At 45.7% G+C, this 23,697-nt stretch overlaps 1 protein-coding gene across 3 annotated transcripts in view; it reads right to left on the bottom strand.

Annotated features, from left to right (window-relative positions):
• Positions 1-5,232: 5,232 nt before the first annotated feature.
• The window catches only part of DAPK2 (death associated protein kinase 2), a 66,104-nt gene continuing 47,639 nt past the window's right edge, over positions 5,233-23,697 (bottom strand). For all 3 annotated transcript variants that reach the window (XM_084816643.1, XM_084816645.1, XM_084816644.1), the window contains 8 exons: positions 18,687-18,908; positions 16,435-16,573; positions 14,665-14,794; positions 13,260-13,308; positions 13,017-13,043; positions 8,297-8,449; positions 7,247-7,292; positions 5,233-5,883 (listed from right to left, as the gene is read on the bottom strand). In XM_084816643.1, the coding sequence (XP_084672769.1) occupies positions 5,233-5,883; positions 7,247-7,292; positions 8,297-8,449; positions 13,017-13,043; positions 13,260-13,308; positions 14,665-14,794; positions 16,435-16,573; positions 18,687-18,908 (1,417 nt within the window). The remainder of the gene's footprint in view (positions 5,884-7,246; positions 7,293-8,296; positions 8,450-13,016; positions 13,044-13,259; positions 13,309-14,664; positions 14,795-16,434; positions 16,574-18,686; positions 18,909-23,697) is intronic.

Below are 23,697 nucleotides of genomic sequence, written 5' to 3'. Positions count from 1 at the left end.
AACTGTGTAAGTAAGCTACCCTCTCTTAGACTTTATGAAGACATTTTGTCATTTTGAAGTGAGGCAGGCGGCTACCAGGAAGATGGTCTTTTCTGCTGTGGTCCCCTGGGTCTGGAATGAGCTCCCTAGAGAGGTTTGCCCAGTGCCCAGGTTGTTCTCCTTCTGGTGCCAGGTGAAGACCTTTTTATTCTCCCAATATTTTAGCATTTTAGTTTCCTAGTCTTTTAGCTTTAGTGTTTTAAATGTGTATTTTACATCTCTGCATTGCTGCTAGGTCTTACTCTGGTTGTACTGTTATACTGCGGTTTTAAGCTTTCATATTTTATATTGTTTTATGTTGTGCTTTGTGGTTTTAGTTTCTGGGAACCACCCAGGGGGCTTCGGCTATTGGGTGGTATAGAAATGAAATGAAATAAATAAACAAACAGAAGTCTGAAAATATTTTAAAATAAATGATAAACACCCATAAATATAAAACATTCCTCCTGTTCCTATGCCCTATTGTACATAAGCCAAAGTACCTTTTAACTGAAATGATCACATATCCTGCCTCTGTTTATTGCTGCTTCCATTCTCTCCCCCTTCCTCTGTTGTTTCCCTGTGTCTATTTTAGACTGTAAATCGCTTGGGGCAGGGAGCTGTCAGACCTGTTTTTTGTAAAGTGCCATGTAACATGGATGGTGCGATATAAAAAATACCGCAGTAAAGAGCCCCGGCGCCTAGGCGCGTTCCCCTGCAGAGGGCTGCGTTGGGGACTGAATTTACCATCTTCCTTGCATCAGCATTCAGTTCAGTTCCATCACCCTCTTGGGCGAAGTCTGCCAGAGTGCCTTGGGCGCACTGCTTGCATGATCTGCCCATCCCCTCACCCAAAAAAACCTGGGCAGGGCCTCTATGCACGTTCGCCCTTCATTATGCATAATGCTTAACGTGGGCAGACACGAGCCAGAGTCTTGCTCCTGCACCAAACCACACATCGGACAACGATGCCAGGACTGCCACATTCCAAAGAAGGGAAGAGCTGACCTACTTGCTGTGATTTAAGGGCAGATGGCTCCATGACGCCCTTTCTTTGGAGAGGGGGCACCTGCGGGCCAGGGCCAGCATCTCCCTGCATCCCTTGGGAGTGACAGGGTGAGACATGCAGGATTCTTCTCCCCTCTCCCTCTCTACGAACGCTCACAGGGGGGGCCTTCCCTTTATGTATCGGCCATGTGATCTTTTCAGCTTTAGAGCACTGGTGGATGGTTTGACTTCCCCTGCCCCCAGCCCATCAGACGGCATAACATCAGCAGCCACACCCCATGTACGTTACCTTCCACCGCCTCCTGGCATATTGCTTCTTGAAGTTTTCCAAGTTAACGACCGACTCCCGCCTCACCATGGCTTGCTGCTTGTCCGTTGGCTGGGAGACAAGAGGCAAGAAGGTCAGCACTTTGTGTTCCCTGGGCCATCAAGCGGGAGAAATGTGTGCGGGTGGTGTGGACCAAGGCTTTGACAAATGGTCATTCTCCTTGTTTGGAGTATGGCTGTGAAGGGGCTCGCATAGCGAAGATACAACAGCAGTAACTGGGAGGGACATCGTGGAACCTGGCCAGCATCCAGTGATTTATGCAGGTCTTGGAATACTCACCTTATCTTTTCCTTGGAAGACTACTAAAATGACAAGTGAAACCTTCCCAGCCAATTAAAACACTAGCCATGTGCCAGGCCGGAAGCCATGTTCGTTAAACACATTGTTTAAATTGTTTTTAAATTTTGTACATTAAAGATTTTATATTATGTCTTGTATTTGTGGGTCGTAATTTTTGTGATTTCCCAGTAGTAACGTATGGCTGTGAGAGCTGGACTATAAGGAAGGCTGAGCACCGAAGAATTGATGCCTTCGAACTGTGGTGCTGGAGAAGACGCTTACGAGTCCCCTGGACTGCAAGGAGGTCAAATCAGTCCATCCTAAAGGAAATCAACCCTGAGTGCTCATTGGAAGGACAGATCCTGAAGCTGAAGCTCAAACATTTTGGCCACCTAATGTGAAGAGAAAACTCCCTGGAAAAGTCCCTGATGCTGGGAAAGACCGAAGGCAGAAGAAGAAGGGGACGGCAGAGGATGAGACGGCTAGATAGCATCACTGATGCAATGAATATGGACTTGAGCACGCTCTGGGAGCGAGCAGAGGACAGGAAGGCCTGGTGTGCTATGGTCCATGGGGTCATGAAGAGTCGGACACGACTGAACGACTGAACAACAACAATTTTTGTGAACCGCCCAGTGATCTTTGGCTGTTGGGCAGCACAGAAATGAAATAAATGAATGAATGTAATGAAATGAAATGAAATGCTGATTTAATTCTTACAGCAGGATGGGGGTGACACAGAAAATGGGGGATTTCTAGTTGGAGGACATTTGAGACACTTAGGGAAGAGTTGTGGCATTGGGAGAGGGGGGGTCCCAGAAGGTTGGGCAGGGGGCCATAAGGACTAGGAGCAGCCTGAGGGAACCAAATCGGGGAGCAAGCAACACCAAAGCACAATAGCAGATTACCCCCCCTACACACACACACACACACACTTTTTTTAAGGGAAAGAAATAAGAGTAAGACTATATAATATAAATGGAGAAAAGCTATAACTAACTTTAGAACAAAAACTTGAAGTTTTGAAAACCTCAACAAGATATATATCATCCCTTTGGAAGGTACAAAAGACCTGTTGGGCAGAAAGGAGGATACTCATAATTACGTTATGTCTCCGTTATTAGTCTTGGGTACTCCACAGCTGTGGTCAGAGATAGGTGTGAGGGAGGGCGAGGCTGGTACTACGTCATATTTTGAGAGAATACTCATGTTTTTGATCTATAAGAAAGTTCTCTCTCCCCCACCCAACCTCTACACATGGATGCTACACCAGAAACATGCGGCTGTTTAGTAACTTGTGCTGGATGGGACACCGGCACTTCCACTCCCCCACAGTGGCCAGGATTTATCCTGAACCAGAGCATAAAACCATGTTTTCATTTCAGCTTTGGATCATGTAAGTATTACTAAAGACAAGAGTTTCTTTGGGCAAGGGCAGAGAGCAGCTTCCCACATGGCCTAATCAAGACCTCTCCTTTAGAAAGAAACTACCAAGAAGGGTCAACAGAACGGTTGCAAATGTTGTGCAGGAATCAGCCTCTTGAAGCACCTCTCCAACCATGTTTCTCTCTTTTTCCTTGGAGATGGGAAATTCAGGACAAGGAGAAAGAGGACACAGGAGGTACAGAGTCCCAGATATTTGTCAAATACACATGAACACACACACACACACACACACATACACACACACAGACAGAGCCTTCGTCACCTGATTTCTCATATCTTATAGTCAACATATCTTCTATGTCAGTTCCTGCAACCTTCACTCCTCCACCACCCTCCACGTTTCAAAGGATTCCTGCTCCCTCAAAGGACTCTGCCCTTTCTCCCTTGCTGCCCCTTATGCTTGAGACTGCTTCCCAGAACACCTGTCGGATGCCACATCTCATACTTCCTTCAACCCCATTCCTGCCTCCCCTCCCTCTGTTCTTTCCCATGTGTTGAATTTTAGATTGCAAACTCTTCAGGGCAGGGACCTGTGCTTTTGTAAAGCATGATGCACACTGATGGCACTATATGAAAATATAATAACGTAACAATAGCAACATTACTTCTGACTATCATATTCTTATTTCCTTCTCCTTAGAGCAAGTCTGAATTGTTGTTTGACATTGGTTTCAATCCCAGGGAGAATTTTATTTCAGTTCAAGGCATTTTCTCAAGGCCTGAGAAGATTCAGCAAATTGGAAGATACCTCAAAAGGTCCTCGAATGGCAGCACATCGAATTTAAAACAATGCCTGATAAACGGTCACATCCTCTGGAAACTCTCTTAGGAAAGAAAGAGAACCGCCATGGTCTAGAGGGGAGAAGTGTGACAGCAAACTAATTCTCTCCACCTCAGTCCCTCATCTGCAAAAAGTCCCCCTTTTTGCTTATTTTGCATGTTCTGAAAACTGAATCTTCATCCAGCATCTCTACTTCACAAAAAATACCAGGATGCTGTATGGGTGGCTTTTTGATAAGGGACCAAGGAGGTTATGTACTGCATTTCTAAGGAGCAGCAAGTCTACCTATACGCGATGGCAAAGCATAATTCACTGCATAAGCAAGAACCTACTAGGGTTGCGAGAGCCAACCTTTTGTGTAGAGTATGGACAGATGGTGCCCCTAGAAACTGCATTGTACAAAATAAATATTTATTGGCTCTTTAAGTGTGAGATCAGTTACATATCTGGGAAATGAATGCTGCCTGAGGAATTCTCTTCTCCTTCAAATACAGGAACAGAAAGATGCACAGTTGAAAGATGCACTTTCACTTTCCAATCATCTGTATCAAACCCCACGCTCTCAGGTTCCACAACAGCAGCGTTCGGTCATTCGCTTCCCACACTGGGCCATCTTTTTCAATGTGAGGTGGGATAAATGTCAAGTCTCCTGACGCTGCCTTACATATCATCACTGCGAGGACACGGATGCCTGCGCACTTCTCCAGTGCTCTCACGTATTCCTTAACGCATTCACAACGCTGACTTTTACACAGAAGGCCTGCTACTGTTCTAAGAAGACTGGGAGTGTTTTGGGTAGCAAGACGTTGTAAATCTGAATATATCATTATTAAAAGTGCTTTCATGGAGAGTTTTAAAAAATCCATTGTTCATTATTGCTTGACTGTTTTATAGGACAGCAATAAAGGCTTTTAAGTCTGCTTAACGATTTACAATCAAGCATTTAGGAGGCATTCCATGGTAACAGCAAGTTGATGCCATCTTCCAAAGTACAATGACAGCACAGGCTTCCTTTTTTAAATGCAAAGTATGTGTTACGTAGAGAATAGGATATTACAACAAAGTTTCAATAAATTACTAATTGGCAACATTCATAACCTGCCTTTTTGAACGGGCTTTTCTACTTTATAAAATGATGGCAGGGTCTCTATGTGGCAGACCATCTTTTCATGGACTTCAAAAATCCAACTATAATCAGTGAATCTCAAATATATTTGTTCAGAAATAAATAAAGCAAACCAGTGGGTTCAGTCAGTAGCATGCAGAAATCTTGAGGTGGTGGCAAAGCCATGTCAAAAACTTTTCCTATTGTTTCACATTGAACAGGCAACATAAATATATAAATCCAAAAAAACCCTGAATTTAGGTGGTGTTATTGGCTTGATTTTGCAATTCCCAGGTTCAAGGCAGCTAGGAATTCTTCACAGCATGATCTATTTAACAGCTCCATAAGAGAGTCATTTATGTCTTTGTTGAAGACAGAGCAAAAATTTCCAGTGGTATAGGCTTCGCTTACACCCTCTATGTGGACGCTACCAGTTAAGTCCTGAATCCACTTGAGGTCTTCAGACAGCTCCTTACTCAAAGACTCATACTGTGACTGCAGATCAATGTACTTGCCGGTCACGCCAGCGAGGCTGGTCCCTACATCCCTGATGTCATCCTGTAGATGCTTCTTCAAGGATTCAATTTTACGGTACTCGTACTTCAGTTGGGAAAGCTCATGTCTCACATTCTCATGCTCTTCTTTGTACCAGGCTTCCTTCTCATTGTAGATGGAAACCAGAGCATCAATGTCCTCCTGCAAAGAATCATGGGACACGGCCAAAGCACTGAAGCTCTGCTCCATCCCTGAGATGTCTTCCACTACACGGGCAAAGCGCTCAAAGTTGATGTACGTGTTGTTTGGTGGCATACTGGAGTGACATTTGATTGTGTATTCCTTCAGACGCTTGGTCTTTAGCTGCCTGTTCTCGGCCCGTTTGTTTTCTTGTACTTTTGTTTCTTCTTTGGGCTGGTGAGTCTTCAGACAGAAGCAGGGGGTTAGTGTTATTTACCTGGAGCATCTTGTGAAGTGTTTCTACAGACACCACAACATCAACGACACCACACCAGGCAAAAACACAAATGTCCATGGTGCTGGGAGAAAACAAGGATTCCTCTTTCCCTTCATGCATGTGATTTACATTTTTAAAGGCTGGTGTTAAGAGCATCCCTATAAGGACTGTGACTTAATAACATGCTGGCATCTGTGTTAGATCTCAAAAGTGTTCAACTTTGTACAAAAAAGTAATTTGGAAAATGCAATTTCAGCATTTTGAGATATAGATATAGATATACATTTAAGTAAAAATAAAATAGAGTATTCCCACCCTCCATTTGCCAAGTAAAGACCAGCAAAATGCACTTTCAAGCTAGGTAAGATTCTATATTACAATGGATGCCCAACATTTAGTGAATTTTGAGCTTCACTTGTAAATGCTGACTATTCCAGATGAATTTCAAAGTTGTCCAAAAATAAGTATGGTTTCCCCACTTTTTGGACAAACACCAGTGAATGCTTATCATTATACGTAAGTGGCTGTCAACATTCACTAGAAGATCTCTGAATTTTCATTCATTCACAAACTTTGGCTGGAATCTTCAGAATTCACATGTGAAGGATGGTATTGGGCAAATTTAGGACATTCATTGTAACTTCTACACAGCAGGCCACCACAAATACAAACACACACATGCACGTGCGTGTGCGCGCGTGCGCGCGCGCGCGCACACACACACACACACAGAGTGGTACAATCCATTGGGAACGTCTCTCGCACAATCACCCTTGAAATTTTGCACAAATGCCATGCAGTGCCCTTCTGCAACCTCCCACTGATTTCAATGAGGACTGGATGGAAGAAACTCACACTGGATAGAGCCCAAACAAGGCTAAAACATGGTTGGTGTCCGTCCATGCAAACAGCAGGCAGGGGTGCAACCATCCCATAATGTGTCCCAAGACAGAAGATTGTATGCTGTCTATGTGTATCTCAGCATCAAATATTGAAACCTTTCTCATCTCTTGTTTAAGATAAAGAAATATTTTTTTGAAGCCAACGCTCATGTTATTTTACATTACACCTTTCCTTCACGGATTCTGAAAACGTTTGGCCAGACCATACCTCCCCCAAGGAGATTATAACTGTGGTAAACTGAAGTATACACAAAGTAGAAGGTCACTCTCACCCTGCTGTATGGGTTAAGATCAGACATCTAAAAGTAAATGAGAAAGATGGCTTGCAACATTTAAATGCCAGATTCAAAATTCCATACAAAGTTCTGACTTCAGCATGAATTAAAAATCCCTTCCACAGAAAGGCACACCTTGCATCTGGACTTACCGTGATCCAGGGATGAGTGAGTGCTTCTTGGATGGTGAGACGTTTCCTACAAAGGGAGAAACACTTTAGGGAACGCTCCGTACAGGAAGGAGCTGCCAGTCACAAGCATCATAAAGTGAGTTGCACATTGGCACCAGAGGCCACCCTGCCTCCATCTTTGGAAATATCTCAGCACTGCAAGATGATGGTCCAGAGAATAGGCTGAAGATACAGAATGTGTGAAAATGAAGCAGATCTGGTGTCCCTTTAAGTGCCTAGTCGGGAGACCACCTGGGACTCATAGAACCATAGAACAGTAGGGCTGGAAGGGGCCTACAAGACCATCGAGTCCAACCCCCTGCTCAGTGCAGGAATCCAAGTCAGAGCATCCCTGACAGGCGGCTGTCCAGCCTCGTCTTGAACGCCTCCAGTGTGGACTCTGAACTCTTTGGAGGAAGAGCAGCATATAAGCACCATAACTGAAATAAACACACATATTTCATTCATTACACTTCAGTGGCGCTTCTGGGAACGACAAGAATGTTGTCACGTGACTCATTTGTAGATTACGAGGCCTGGAACTGCCTCCCGGGTTGAGGCCACCTTCCTAAACCAGCCTTTTCTATGAAGCCTCTGGCAGAACCCCTTAGCCCTGTGTTCTACTGCAGCTAAGACGAAGTACATGTAACTGAAATAACTGAACAGTGTTATTAATCGCCCTCCCCTTCCTCGGATGTGTAGTTCTTTAGATTGTAAAACCGATCCTCTCATCACTCTTCATAGAAATCGGTCTCTGGCAGATATTTTGCCCGTCACCTTCTACCTGATCCTTTTAACTGGAGACATGGTCAGACATTGAACCTGGGACCTCCTGCATGCAAAACAGGTGCTCTGCCACTCAGCTATGGTCCTTGTCTTGTACCGCTGAAGCCGATGGGCCCTACATGTATGCCCACGTTTGGGACAGCAGCTTGAGATGCTTGGGGCCATATAGGGAACAACTGTGCTAGAACCAGGAATCTTGATGTCTGCATTCTGCTCGATCTTATGGTTGAGCCACTCAGGATTTACCGTGTGTCTTTCACCAGAAGTTTCCGAATAAAATCTTTAGCCAGGTCACTGGTATGGCTGAAGAATTCCTCATCAAATTCATAGTTCACAGCAGTGATGTTGGCTAATGTCTCTTGCTTGGTCTCACCAAGGAATGGTGATGCGCCACTGAGCCTAGAGGGACCAAGCCAAAAAAGAAAGAGAGAAAGGCACCATTAGAACAGTCTGCAGAGAGAAAGACTGTCCCACTGCCAGCCCCTCAGTGTTCCATTCTGTGGTCCTTTGAGGCTTGCAGGGGAAGCTGGTAGTAAGACCAAGGCAGGAGGAAAGTAGGACCTTGGATAGCTTCAGGCAGGTCCTGCTGGCTGGAACTCTCTCCTACTAGGATAATAAGAGGATGTTGTCTCAGCAGGGAGCTAAAGCCAACTGAAGCCTTATGTAGGCTGACAAGGTCTGTAGTGTGGTCAGGTCCACACCTCCTGGAGGAGCTGGCTGGATTGTTAAAGGGCCCGTGCCTGATTTTGTAGCCTGAGACTTCTGCGAGGCTGGGGAGAAGGAGGTTCTGCCAGGGCCTCATCCTCTGAGCCGGAGGGCAATTGCAGGGCTGCTTCCTCTGGCTGGGAGGGCCCTGAATAAGGCACTGACTGCCTCATCAGAATCCTCTGCTGCACACTGGATAGGCGGAGGGCTGGGGGGTCATGACAGCTAGTTGGGAAACCCTTCCCCACTGCTTTTTAGCCTGCTTTAAACATGAAAATAAAAAAGCTGTACAATGTACATATTTGCCTGGTTGTTGTAATCATGTCTGAATAAAAAAGTTTCAGAAGGGAGGAAAGGAGTAGGCGAACCCTAAAGTGGTCTGACCATAAAGCAAAAAGAGGCTTTAGATTTGGGGTGCCATTAAAGGCAACAGTGAAGAGACAGAAAGATCTGACTCCACGGGGCACAATCCACCAGGAGGTTCCGCTGTGCACGCTTCCCTGAAATGAGCAGGAGCCGTGTGAGAGCACGGCACAGCTTGAACAGGAGAACTTCCCTGTGGATCACAACTCATATTAATTAGCAGGAGGGAAGTGCCGTTTGGATTTCCTGTTTCAGGTCCCAAAATATCTTAGGCCATCCCTACCCAGAGCATTTGTCAAAAATGACTCACGACAAGGAATATGAAGCTTCCAGTGAAATCAAATTTAGGGAGCCACCAGAAAAGGTTATTTTCCTGACAGTTCAGCTGCTGACCTCAGCCCCAAAGGAGCAACTCAGGTGCACTGATAATAAAACTGGCATTCAGCAATCTTCATTTAGTCAGGGAGAGCCTCGTTTCTCTCTAAAACGCCCTTCACTATAACGGACATCCTGTTTACCCCCTAAAAAAAAAAATGTTGCTAAAGCACTTTCTTGTCAGTCTCTGACCAGGAATGCTGAGCCATGAAATCAAGATATAGGGAAATGCTGCCCCTTTCTTCCAAGGACAGGAACCTTCTCCTGTTTTAAGGGGAACTATTATTGTCACCTACCATATTTAGGCCTTGCACCTTAATTGCCAAATGTTTGCGTTGGCATCTCTTGTCTGCAATGCTGCAATGATGTCCCTCTCATTTAGGTAGGCGGTAAGCTACACTGGAGCCCCTTTGGTTCTGAGGCTACTGTGCTAGGATTTTTTCCCAACACATTTGCTGCTCTGTAGACACACAGTGATAAATACGGTACCTCCACTGTGTTTACAGTGTAATAAAGTGCCACATACCAATGCATTCTGCTGTAATTGTGGGACAAGTAAGAACAGTTTGAAAGGTCACATGCATTCTATCATGTGTGTTTATAGCACAAGCCTCGAGCCACAGTGCTGCGACTACAGGAGAACTGGGAAGTCATGGTGCTGTTTCAGGCTTTTAAAAAAAACTCTAGTAAATGCATGCACATCTGTGCAGCTGTGCAGGAATGCAGGTTTTAAAATAAGGGTTGCATGGTTATTCACAGCTGCGTGGTTGTGTAGGTGGACATTAAAAGATAGCTACCACCATCATATATATATATATATATATATATATATATATATATATATATGTGCTAACCAACCACCCTGGTCAAAGAAAGAGAGGAAATGGAAGGCAATCCATGGATTTCCTGCCTGCAAATCCCTTCTCCCCCACTCCACCTGAAGTCAAAAGAGAAGGTGGGAGAAATGTCGCAAAAGGGGTTCTGCTTTGAAGCCACTCCCACCTGTAAGAGTTATAGTACAGCTTGACTGAAACACACATGATGCAGTAGCATATGGAAACTGCAGTCACTGGGGGGGGAGTCATGAAAACAGTCTGGAGAGGAGCAAAATACTGAGGGAGAAAGTGTCACAAAAACGGGTTGGACGAATGCATCATGTACTACATTACAGTACTGAGATAAAACCACAGCACAGATTGCCCATAGTCACTGGCACAGGAGAGTCAATGTGATGGTTTTATTACTGTGGTTTTGATTACTTTTATACTGCAGTTTTAACCTTCTAAATTTTTATATTGTATTTTATCGTTTTAATTGTTGTGAACTGCCCAGAGCGCTTCAGCTGTTGGGTGGTATAGATACGTGATATATAAAAATAAATACATAAATAAATAAACGTGATGGAGGGCCCATCTTAAACCAGGAAGACCCATTCAGGATCTAATTACTGAGGGGGGTGGGGGGCTGTTCCATGCCTTCCCGCCATTTTCCCACTCAAAACGCCCCCGTCCATGTTGCTTTTCCTCCCCACTTAGGAAGAGGCACTCACCGGATATCTCCGGGCCAGTCCCTTTCTCTCAGACTGAACCACCTCAAAGGGCCCTTGGGAGGATACCATGAGGCCTCCCCATGCAAACTGCCCCAATCAAGTAAACTGGCAGCGACTGTGTCTGGCTTCAGGAATCCACGTCCTACATCGTAGATGCCTGTTTGCTGGCACACCGAGCCTTAGGATCTGGTTTATAGTTACACACGGTGTGTGTGTTTGTGTAAGTGTGCATGCGTGGGGACACAACAGGCTCTAAAAGATGGCATTAGTAAATAACGTAATTATTTCCTCTGCACTTTTATTGTGCAAATTGCTATGGAAGTCTTATTTGAATTTTGTAATCCTCACAACAACAAAAAGTGTTTTGTTCCTGTGCTGCCATATTGTTGCTCGTTGTCTTTATTGGTTTCATTCTGTGGTTTTGTAATGATAACATCATGCTTTGCTTTGAATTTTTTTTGAAAGCCACCTTTAGTTTCATTTTTTAAAGCAAGGCAGGATGCAAAATTTAAGAATACATAATAATCCTCCTGATAGTGGTAGAGAAGACCAGGAAATAGCTGGTGAAATTATGGCTCTTTTTATGATAAACTGCCTCCTATAAGTTATTATGGGCTGCTGATGTCACTTTATATTGTATTCTAGCTGTATTGCTTTCTTTCAAATAGCAACTGCAACTGAATCTGTACTATTTTAGTCCTGGTCTATTTACCATACTATTAAACTGAAACTGATAATAGTCAGGGCTGACCCAAGACCCAACCACTCCAGGACTGAGCAGCCAGCCTCAGAGCCAGCCTCACGTTGTTTTCTGCTGACAACCCTCGCTATGCCTTTGGGAAAATTCTCTTTCCTATCCCAGCACAGGAGTAGCAACGACCTGCACCCACCAGGTCAAAGCACACGGGAAGTGAGAGCCTGGAGTAGCCGACTGACTGCTGCTCTGCACAGGATGACTTTGCATCTCTGCCTAGTGACTCGGCGACTGCATCTTGGGACTTTGCTTTGGAGGAGCGCAGCTGCACACCCCAGAGGCAAAGTGCTGGGCCCACATAGTGCTGAACTGGAGTGCAGAGCAGGGCTGGGCAAATGTCATTCTTCTGTCATCTGCTCCCCCGCCCTTCCCAAATCCCTGTGGGACCACCAGTGTCTTTTACATTTACACCTCTGTACGATTCCCTTCACTGCCTTCCTCCAGTGCAGGGGTGGGCAAGTTGTAGGCCAAAACATCTGGAGGGCCACAGCTCCCATGATCCTTCACCACTGGCTATGGTGGCAGAGGCTGATGGGACTTGCAGCTAAAACTTTTGGAGGGCAACAAATTGCCCAAGCCTGAGTGTTTCATATTAAGTTCAAACCTTCTATTAACTTGTAATCCTCTTCATGACCTCTTCTTCTTATCTATATTACCTAATAGTCATTCATTTAATTTCTATTGTATTTGCTCTGCATAGTTTTGTATTGTTTTTATTTTGTACGTCACCTTGAGAAGGTTCTACACTTAAAGACAGTGAAAAAATAATGTAAGTATGTAAATAAATAAATTTCTGTTGCTTTCTCTGTTTGTCTCCTCTGTCTCCCCGTTTATCAAACACCAAACTTCTTATTAAACTTCCACACTCATGTGCTATTGCACATATAGGCAACCTGCAGCCCACAGGCCATGTTGGCTGGGAATTATGGGAGTTGCAGTCCAACACATCTGGAAGGCATCAGGTTGGGGAAGCCTGGGTTAGAATGTCAGACGAGGACTTGAGAGACCAGGGTTCAAATTGCCACACAGCCATAAAGCTCACAGGGTTACCCTGAGCCAATTACATGCTCTCAGCCTAACCTACCTCACAGGGTTGTTGTGAGAATAAAATGGAGGGAAGACAATGTATGCCTCCTTGAGCTCCATGGAGGAAAGGTGGGATACAAGTACAGTAAAACCATCAATCGATGAATAAATTCATAATCTAGTGCTGTACTTACAGTATGTAAGTGATAACTCCTATACTCCTGCAAAAAAAAAGGGGAAACACATAGATGTTACTTTAAAAGCAATCAGTCTGAATATACAGATGGAAAGTGGGAAGAAGATAGAGATTTGATGTCACATTTAGCCTTTAAAAAAATGAAACACTCTAAATAGAGTTAAAACACGCACACAGCACAGAACTTGGAGAAACCAACAGTACCCCACACTGGATGAGAACGGAAAGGCAAAGTACTCACCACATATCGGCTGCCGGCCCAAGAGGTTCGTAATTCACAATCTCTGGTGCTGGAAAGAACAGCATTTATCTCAGCATCAGCAAGACCGCACAAAGGACCTTCGCCACATATTTCAAGGACTGCACAGCCGGAAGGTACCCCAGAGCCCGCTCCTCTGCCACAGACGTGCTGCCCTCCGCCCTCTTCCCAGCCCGCACGCTCAGTGCTGCTTCGTCCACCCCCTTTCCTCCAGGCAGCAAAAGGCTCTGGCGGGGGGGGGGGGGGGGCTTCCCCAGCTTTGGTCTCCTTTGGAATGAGGCGCCTGCAGCCTGGTGGCATCTTGGGACATCTGCACATACGCAGGCTGAGCCCAAGAGGCGGCGCAGCTCAAACCCTCCAGCCCACCGCCAAAGGCAGCGCCCCACATCCAGGGGCGTGCTGGAGGCTCGCAGGGACGCAGCACCGACTTGTTGGGATCAGCGGTGACACTGACACCCTCTGCGACGCCCCTCAGGCCTCCCTGTTCCCCCTGAGCTTAGCCGCAATCCTCACGGGAGCAGGATTAATTTCCCACCAACAATAAATGGTTGTGAACTACCCTTGTTGTGAAGTATTTGGGGGTGTATTGGTCTTGAAGGCACAATGAAGGCCCATTCACTCTATGAAAGACATGCTCCTGGTGGAGATGAGAACGGCTAGAACTGCTTTGTTGCTACGGATCAACCCAGCTGCCTGCATTTTTGGCCCCTCCATTTGGGCGTGGCTGCGGACTGCCATGATGAGTGCCTGCACTTTAGCATTTAGCACTACACCACTGCCCATATCAGATCCACAGAGAGAGGAAATTCCTCCCCACCCCTCAAAATATTTTTTCCAGACCTTGCTCTCTCCCCTTCTGGGCTTCCCTCAAATCTGTGGTCTGTCTCCTTTGCCCCCTTTCAGAGAAATATACACAGCTCTAGATTACACCGTCCTTGGCTGGGAGGAGGAGATTGCAGAAGACTTGAGGAAGATCCAGCTCTTGACAGCAATCAACCAGCAATTGCCCTAAGAAACAATGTACCAAGCAACTTGGCTGGTGACTATTAAGGGAGTTGCAGCCATCCTTTTGCCTCCTGTAATCTCTCTTGTGCAAACCCCCAATCTTGCAACAATACGGATCGTGGGGAATATTGCATACTTCAGTATGAAATAATTGCATTTTTAAAAAAGGTGAAAGTGGCGCATGGTTCTTTGGGTAGTTCCACAGGTCAGGCAAGGGCGTCTGGACAGAACCAGTACAGGGACCCCAAGGATCAGTTTACATGAAGCACACAGACTTTTCACCCATACTGGGACAATGACTGATGGCTGGGGCAGGTGACAGGGTTCAACCTAATCTAAAGAGGCAGCAATAAAAATGATTAGTGAAATGAGAAAGACTTACCTACAAATTCTGGCGTCCCAAAAATATTTTTAAACTCAACGCCATCTTCTATTTCATGGGCCAGACCAAAATCAATCAGCTTTATGTGTGGGATAGGGATATTCTTGTCAAGCAGCATAATATTTTCAGGCTGAAGGAGTGGCAAATAGGAAAAAGACACAAGAAAACAATCATGCTGGGTTTGCAGAGGCCGTAACGTTGTCCTCTAAGTACTCCAGCATGGGTCCAAATTGCAATTCAACATGCCGAAGCAAACACTGTACACTGTTCTTTCTCCTTACAAAAACAGAAAAAGATTTCAGCCTCAGTCCAAAGCTGCAAAGGCAAAGCCTGTTCAACTGTTTAAGTGTGTGTGTGTTGGGGGGGGGGGGGGGACACAACCTAAACTCGAGCCCCTTGCTTCTCTTCTGAAGAGCTGAGCTCCAGAGGTGCAGAGTGCTCAGCCCTAGCCCCTGGATCACAGAGGGAAACTGTATGTGCAACAATGGACAGCGCAGTGAGGTGCAATGTGCAAGAAATGGTTCTTCTTCTGGCTGCTGTAATCAAGATGTTTTTCTGACTGTTTGATAATCTGACATTTCTCTTCCTGAAACATGATGCTGCTGCTTGGCCCAGGTAAGGAAATGCCGGCAGCGGGGTGGGGTGAGTTGGCAACAACAATAGGCCATATTAGCCGCCCTTGTTTTATTTTGCTGGAACAGCTCATGGGGCGTTGCGGTACGTGTGGACAGATGTGTCCCAAGGAGGAAAGAGGTCCGCGCTGGCTAAGCATCCATCACAGCACAGCAAGGGATGGGAGGAACTCGGGTTTCGAGACGACAACCCCAACAGGCTGTGGATGCTTTGACGGATACTGAACACAATTCCAGCGTATGCTGCTGATTCAGCTGCGCTCCAGGTGTGAAGGCTGCGATCCACACTGCACCGGAGCCACAGGACTTAGGCACAGCAAAGCCACGCTCAGTAATTTATTTATCTGAAACTGCCCACAGTTCTGTTGGATGCTCTGTCTGGGCCACCTTCTACCCATAAACGATGGTTAAAAACACAGAAATGCCAGATACACTCCTCCACATCCACCAAATATGAACAGGTCACAAAAAACACAGATTAAAGCGTGTTAGAACAAAGCCACCGCCCCACTCTGATTTAATCTTATAATCTGCAATGCACTCTCTTCCCATGTTGTGGTTTATTTCCCCTTTTCTATAACAGATAGTCCAGCTCTGTGCAAATGAGCACCACCAAACATCACATCTCCAGAGCTATTCATTTTTCAGGTCTCGATAAAAGCCTCAGGGCACACGTCTGAAAGTCAAATCCTGCCTTCACCAGCTCTGCTAGCCACTGTGCCTTTTAAGATGCAGTTGTACATGGATACCAGTCCACAGACATAGATCTTCAAGGATCTAGTCCTGTGCTGGATGGATACTGAATGCAATTCAAAGTATGGTAAATCCTCAATTGCTAAGGCTATATCTGCAATCCACAAACCAATTGGGCCACAACACCTGGACTTCATTACATTTATCTGGAAGCAAGTCTCCTTGGTTTTAAAGGATTTCTCTTCTAAATATATGCATGCTGAGGATCAATTCTATCGACAAACTGGCTTTCCCACTTAAATAGTTTGCATGCCAGGCTGCACCCTTGATCGCCTCCTGGCCACCTACACTCAGTTCAGCAGGGCCTCCTCCACGGCCTCCTCCTCCACATAATGTGAAAACCTGCATCCTGCGAAGCAGCGCTTTGAGCGCACATCCTCCTCACCTTCAAGTCAAAATGGGCAATCTTCTTGGCATGCAGGTAGTTGACCCCATCCAGGATCTGCTTAATGAACTGGGTGGCTTCCTCCTCACTCAACGACTCTTTCTGGGCCAGAAAATCAAAAAGTTCTCCTCCAGACACGCTACAAAACAGACAAAAAAATCTTATGCTATCTAGAATTATTATTTATTTCATTTATTAACAGCATGTATATGCTGCCCAGTAACCCAGCACCCAAGCAGGTCATACAATACGCCATTAGAAGGAGAATATATAGTGCAGGTTAAAGGGTCTCGGCAACAGAAAGAACAGCAGAAAGAGTATTCTGATTAATTAATTTATTATTACATTTATTTATTACATCTTTAATCTGCCCAGTAACAGATATTCTCTGGGCAGATGTCCCATCCTCCCCGCATTTCCTGGATCAGTTTGATGGATGTATATGAACTGAGAGCCCTTCAAAGGGTTACCAACTCTCTTATTTCTTAAAAAAATCCTCAGGAAAGTTTTAACATGACTTCATTTCCAGCATATTACTACTGCTGTCCTAGAGAGTCTTAATCTTATTTACTTATTTAACAATAGTTATTAATCATCTTAAAGAAATCTCTAAACAACGTACAAAAACAAGCCTTCATAGAGAGGACAAGAGTACCTTCCGGGTACTCCGGGGAATGCCTGTTGGAAAAGGTATGTTTTCAGTAGGTACTGAAAACCCAGAAGCCTGCCTAATTTCTAGTGGCAGGGAGTTCCAGAGAGTGGGTGCTACATCACTAAAGACCCTATCCCAAGCCATGATGGACCAAACCTCCCAAATCTTGGTATCTCCTGATGAGTGCAGCTACTGAATGAGCCAGTATTATTTCCCCCCACAATACATTGTGTTTGAGGATAAGAATTGGGCGGAAATTTATAGCACTATTTTTTGCTTACCACCATAGCTTTATCTGTATCAGTTATTCATTATTTATAAAATAATGTATATCCCTCACTTTCTGTGCCATACGACATCTTTAGATTGGCCTCAGTTTCATTTAGCCAATAAGTCAATAGCATCATAAAACAATGAAACCATCAAGCCAGTTATTGTATAGAAAGGATCACTGGCGTGTGCCTTGAGAGGTTATCAATGGAAGTGGTTCTCTTAAATTGGCTCCTTGCCAATTATAAGTGTCACTTTGAGGATTTAACCTTCTAAAATTCTGGCCTGACTTATGTTTTTATGGGTGTGTTTTATGGTTAAGCTGTTTCTGTTTCCTCACCCCCTTTGGCTTTGACAAATAAACTGTTTCGATAAAATTCCTGTGGCCACCTTTAGCCACCGGTGATCTAGCTTAATAGAAACTGAATGCAAATAAGCAAATACTTTACTGTTCTGAATAACTGTCTAGGAGTGGGGCGTGTGAGTGACACACCATCACAATTATACACAATGTACATTTGCACATGCATTAAATATCTGGCATGTCGTCAACACTAGTTGCTGAACTTGGAAACTGTCGGGAGGATGTTCCTGTTGCACCCAAGTCTTCCACAGGGTGGCGCTCAGCACCACCGCAGAAATCCCGTAATCAATCAAGAGTCTTATACTGCTGCAAAGAGCCCAAGAATAAAAGAGCCCAATCCCAGATTTACTTTTGGAGGACCTGAAATTCTGCATTTAAAGAACCTAAATTTTCCAAAGGAACAGGCTGCGCAGGCTGCCTTGCTTTGCACCCATTCACATAATTTGCACCTACTACTCTGCCTACCAAGCTCAGCGTGGACTGGGAGAAGTGTTCTGTTTTGAACCAAGTTTGGAATTTGTTTGTTCACAGGACCAGGGAGAGATGGATGGAGCTTCTGGAAGTTTACATTATGTAGGAAGCCAGTATTAAAAATATCAGAAATAAATAATGAACTTTGTGCACCTGGTATAGCTATGCAGAAACACTGGATCATTAGACAAGACTGCAAACCCTACTGGACTGCCAATGGCCCGTTCCTTGACCTGGGCAAGAAGCCCCAAACAGATCTAGGGCTGGATTAACATTTACCCTCTGCGTGCAAGAGAGTGGGGCTCCAGAATTACATCATCGTTTGAAAGTTTCCCACTGGACTACCCTGCCCTTTTCAGTCTGCAGATACATACTTTCAAGCGTATCCTAAGAACTAGAAACTTTAATTGTTAATTTTTTTTAAGAAAAAGAACATTCCTGGGACACTACAGCACGCACACACACACATGTATAGCCCTGATCACTCCTACTCACAGCTCAAGGATAAGGACCACATCTGTCTTGTTCTCATAGACGTCACGCAGCTTGATAATGTTGGCGTGGAGGGTCTGCTGCAGGATGTTCACCTCCCGCTCGATCTCCTCTCGCCTCACTCCACGACGGCTGGCGCGGCTCTGGCGCTTCTTGATGAACTTGGCGGCATATTCCGCCCCCGTGGTCTTCTCTCGGCATTTCTTCACTATGGCAAACTGGCCACTGCAAAGGAAACGGAGTAGGAGGAATCAGCCCAGAACAAGGACACTGACATCACCACCACCATTTTGGAAGGCTTCCGCCAGCACTGCATCACCCAGGGGATCAGGAGTCCCAGGTTCAAACCCCTGTATTGTGCAGACTCGCCCTTGAGCCAATCACTAAACAGGAGTTCTAGGTAAAATGAAAATAACTAGATGCTGGCAATGCCAAGCGGAGTGCTTCTTCTACTGAGTAATGCTAAACATATGAAATATAATGCAAAAAGATAAAATACTAGGCAAAACCCTAACAGTCAATCCATGCAAAGTTCTAGAGTGTGTAAACATACAGCCATGTTCTACAGAAGTTTTCAACCTGCTTCCACCGCACTTCTGGACTTCCTTCACTTTGCGCTTAGAAAACTGCCTTGTCAAGGTCAGACTCTTCGTCCATCTAGCCCAGTACTGACTCCCCTGGCTGGCAGTAGTAATCTCTATGTCTCGGACAGAGAGAGGCGTCTTGCCCATGACCTGCTCAGAGATCCTTTCAACTGGAGCTGCCATGGATTGAACCCAGGACCTTCCACATGCAAGGCAAGGGTTGCACCACCAACTGTCTATCCCACAGGTGAGCGAGAGTGTGGAGATACTCATGCAAAGCTGCAAGGGTCTGTGCATTGCGTGCTTAGCCAACAGTGACTTGAAAAGAGGAACAGTGAATGACATCTTCGATTTCCCTCTAGAACCGCATATCAGAAACGATACTCATAACAAGCAACAGCCCTTTTTGAGCTTCCTGGTCCCCAAACCAGGTTGGGGTGACGGAATGCAGATGATGCAGCGCCCTGCCACACATCCATTGTGAGTCAGCCACAGTCCCCCCTCAGAGGGGAAGGTGCCCCCACCGTTCATAAGATCCTGCTCCTCCCTGGAGCTTTGCCCCCCATTCTGGATCCCAAGGAGCAGCTGCCCCACAGTTTGGCCACTGCTGGCTTCCAGTCAATGCTTCTCTTATCTGGATAAAATGCAAGAAATACAAGATTTCCACCTGGCATTTCAAGAGCTCTTTAGGGAAGCTTATTAAAGCTCCTTGGAAGGAAAGCTATGGCAAACCTAGACAGCATAGTAAGAAGCAGAGACATCACCTTGCCGACAAAGGTCCGCATAATCAAAGCTATGGTTTTCCCAGTAGTAACGTATGGCTGTGAGAGCTGGACTATAAGGAAGGCTGAGCGCCGAAGAATTGATGCTTTCGAACTGTGGTGCTGGAGAAGACTCTTACGAGTCCCCTGGACTGCAAGGAGGTCCAGTCAGTCCATCCTAAAGGAAATCAACCCTGAGTGCTCATTGGAAGGACAGATACTGAAGCTGAAGCTCAACTATTTTGGCCACCTAATGCGAAGAGAAAACTCTCTGGAATAGAACCTGATGCTGGGAAAGACTGAAGGCAAAAGGAGAAGGGGACGGCAGAGGATGAGATGGCTAGATAGCATCACCGATGCAATGAATATGAACTTGAGCACGCTCCGGGAGAGAGCGCAGGACAGGAAGGCCTGGCGTGCTGTGGTCCATGGGGTCACGAAGAGTCGGACACGACTGAATGACTGAACAACAACAACATTAAAGCTTTGAAATAAAGTCATAATACAGAAGCATCGAAAGAAAACTCAAGGGTAACACCATCTTTTTTTGTCAAGGGCAAATGCACCCCTTCTCCACAATTTAATATGCCACCAGGATTGTATGAATGGCTAGTAAGAGGCTAGGCTGTGAATTACGATATTCACAGTTTAAATCTAGCCTCTGCCCAAACGTACTTTAGCCAGCGTCACCCGCAGACTTGTTCTCCATCCCTCAGGGAGGCGATATAATTACAAATCTAAATGGACAACTGGTAGAACCCCCCCCCCCCATCAAATATGAAATATGAACTGCATAGTTTTGTAGTCTGCAAATCCATTTTTTAAAGCCCTGGGAGTTAGCTGAGGGTTCATTCAACCCAGACAAGCATCTTTATCTTAGAAGAGTCTCCACGACATCTGAGCTCTCTTCAGACTTTTTACGGCTCCAGATTCTTCACTGCTGCCCAGCCTGACTTGATTGCAGCTGCCTGGTTTCAAGGTTACTCTTCAGGCACTAATTTTAGTGTTTCCTCCAGAGCTCCAAAAAAGGAAACCCTCAGTCCAGATGAGTAATATCAAGCCCAGAGCCCTAGAATGTTGCAGCTTCCTTTCAAATTAAATGATGGAAGTCCTTCAGATCCAGGTGTGAAGTAATTTGCCTGCACAGGAAGGAAATTGAGAATTCCTCGTAACTACGGTCTGGATGAGGTCAATTTGCAGCTTGCTGCCTTCCTCCTCTAGACTCAACAATAGGTACAATTTGAACACAGGGCGGGCATTGGAGAAGAACAGAATGGCCAGGTGTCCTACTTTACAGAGGACATCCCTCTATTTTAGAGAGATGGCCTAGGACAGTCCTCTTTTTAAAGGTGTCCTCTATTTAAAGAGGTGTCCAGTCCAAGACTGGTTTAAAGTCAAACGACTACAAGTACGGAGAGCAGGCCGGGGCCTTGCCCTTGCCCATCAGTCCTAGCACGTGGGCAGCAGGCTGAGGAGGCACAGAGGTCACCCAGCCGCTCTTCTCCACTACGGCGAGATGTTTTGCATTTCTATTTAAATTACAGTTATTATTTCTAAATTTGCACCTGTAGATATCAATCTGCATAGATAAAGGTTATGCAAATTAGCATCCTCTCTTGTGCTCCCTTTTGGAGCTGCGTAAGGGGCCACCCTGGAGGAGAGAGAAGGCAGCTCTGCAAATCCTTCCCAGGATTCTTTCCCAGCACTGAACAGAAGTGAGGTAAGGCCAGGGAAAGGGGCTAATTCACATTATGCTTTGCATTTTATTCTCCTGTATTTATATACCTCCATCAACATCTGTGGTACTTTGCAGAGGAATATCAGCAAAGGCAGAATCGGAGGGGTGGACTGGGGAGAGGGAAAAGATCCCACACTCCAGAGGAACTTGCAATCTAAATTCCTACAGTGGGGAAAGGCCTTCTTCATTAGCAGGGACACCGACATCCCCCCCCCCCCGCCCTGACTTCCCTGTTCTCTCTGAGCTCAGCTGCAATCCTCACAGTAGCTAGGAAGAAATGGATTTTCCCAGCAACAATATATTGTTCCCTGGAGTAGTGAAAAGTACTTTATGGTGGCTTGGCAATTAAGACCTCTTTGCTTTAGGACAGACCTGCTCCTGGTGATGAAACTCCTACAGCTGGTTCATTGCTATGGATCCACATGCATTTTTGGCCTCTCTTCGAGAGTGTGGGCACGGGGACTGTCGTGATGAGTCCCCGCACTTCAACGTTTAGCACTACACCACTAGATAACAGGGGGTACAAATGCAGTTGTGCATTCTCAGGTTTGGTGTAATTTGGGGCTGGGGACTAAGGTTTAAGCCAAAGGCTTTGTGGAAGTGATCAGTTTGGAGAAAGGATCCGGAAGCAGGCGGGGGGGAGAGTGTGGTGGCACTCCGGGATGGTTCCAGACATCAGGGGTAGCAAAGGAGATAGAACTTTTCTCCCTTCACATCTGTAACTTGACTCACAGGCCGTTTACATGTTCTGAATATTTCACACACATCCAGGACTGCATTTTAAAAGCCTGCTCATCACAGCAAGGAGAAGACCAGGCTAACCCCCCCACCTTGATGTGCCATTTTTCCAGGTTCATGGAGCCGGGGCTTTGGTTTTGTGTTTGTTTTTAAACTCAGGGTAACATGGTCTCCCTCCTGCAGCCTGAAGTGGTCCATTGCCGGCAGGGCTGAACCATGCAATCATTCAGAATGCAGAGTTCCTCTCTTGGGGGGTTTCTCCATGACAACGGAAGGAGAAGCCAATAGTGGCTCACCTGGATTTTTCATGGAGCCACGTTTGCTCCATGAGCAAGTGTACTGCACCAGTAAAAGTCGCTTCACAGAACATACTTCTGGGTGGGGGTGGGGGGCTGAAGTGAACGTCATCTGACAGGCAGGGGCTGCTCAACCCATAAGAGAGGCTCCCCCCTTCCAGGCTCTCCCCCGCTTTCACCTTCCGTAAAATCCCAGGAGGGTTCCTCCTGTGTCGCTACATAAATCACTCTCCTTCTCTCTCTCTCTCTCTCTCTCTGTCTTCCCCACCCCCCAGCATTATTTACTCCCTTAAAGAACAATCACTAAAGGAACACAATGTTCTCTCTGCCCTGATCAGCCGATGATGCAACCAATCAAAGCTCCAAGCTTTGACATTAAGGCTCCTAAATGCATTATTTTGATTAATGGGAATCTAGTAAATGCGGGAGTGCACATTTTGGGGACAAGCCTCATTGACAACAATGGGAGTTACTTCTGAGTCGACACACATATGCTTGTGGGAATCAAAGGGATAGAAAACCAGTCCCCTTTCTAACCCGATGGATACTGCACAGGATCCAGTGATCGGAGGTGGAAGTTACGACTTCCGAATGGCAATAAACCAAACAACAGAGAATCACAGCTTCAGGAAAGTGTTTTACAGCCTTTAGGGAATTAGTGCTTTAAAAACTACTATTTCAATTGAGGAGGATCTTTGTAAATGCTGGTGTGCACATTCAGGGGACAAGCCTCATTGACCACAATAGGAGTTACATCAGAGCAGACACGAATTGGTTTGTGGGAAGGGAAACACCTCTTGACCATAGTCATGGTGAAAGGCACACCCCTGGGCAGGGCTGGCATACCCAAGGTAAATGCGGGAGCTGGGGCACACAGCAACTATACTGTGGAGAACC

Source organism: Heloderma suspectum, chromosome 11 (assembly GCF_057233095.1).
Source record: "Heloderma suspectum isolate Gila_16-S chromosome 11, 16-S_ref, whole genome shotgun sequence".
NCBI classification, from domain to species: domain Eukaryota; kingdom Metazoa; phylum Chordata; class Lepidosauria; order Squamata; family Helodermatidae; genus Heloderma; species Heloderma suspectum.
Note: the sequence above shows the minus strand (reverse complement) of the source record. Positions and strands in the feature narration are given on the sequence as shown.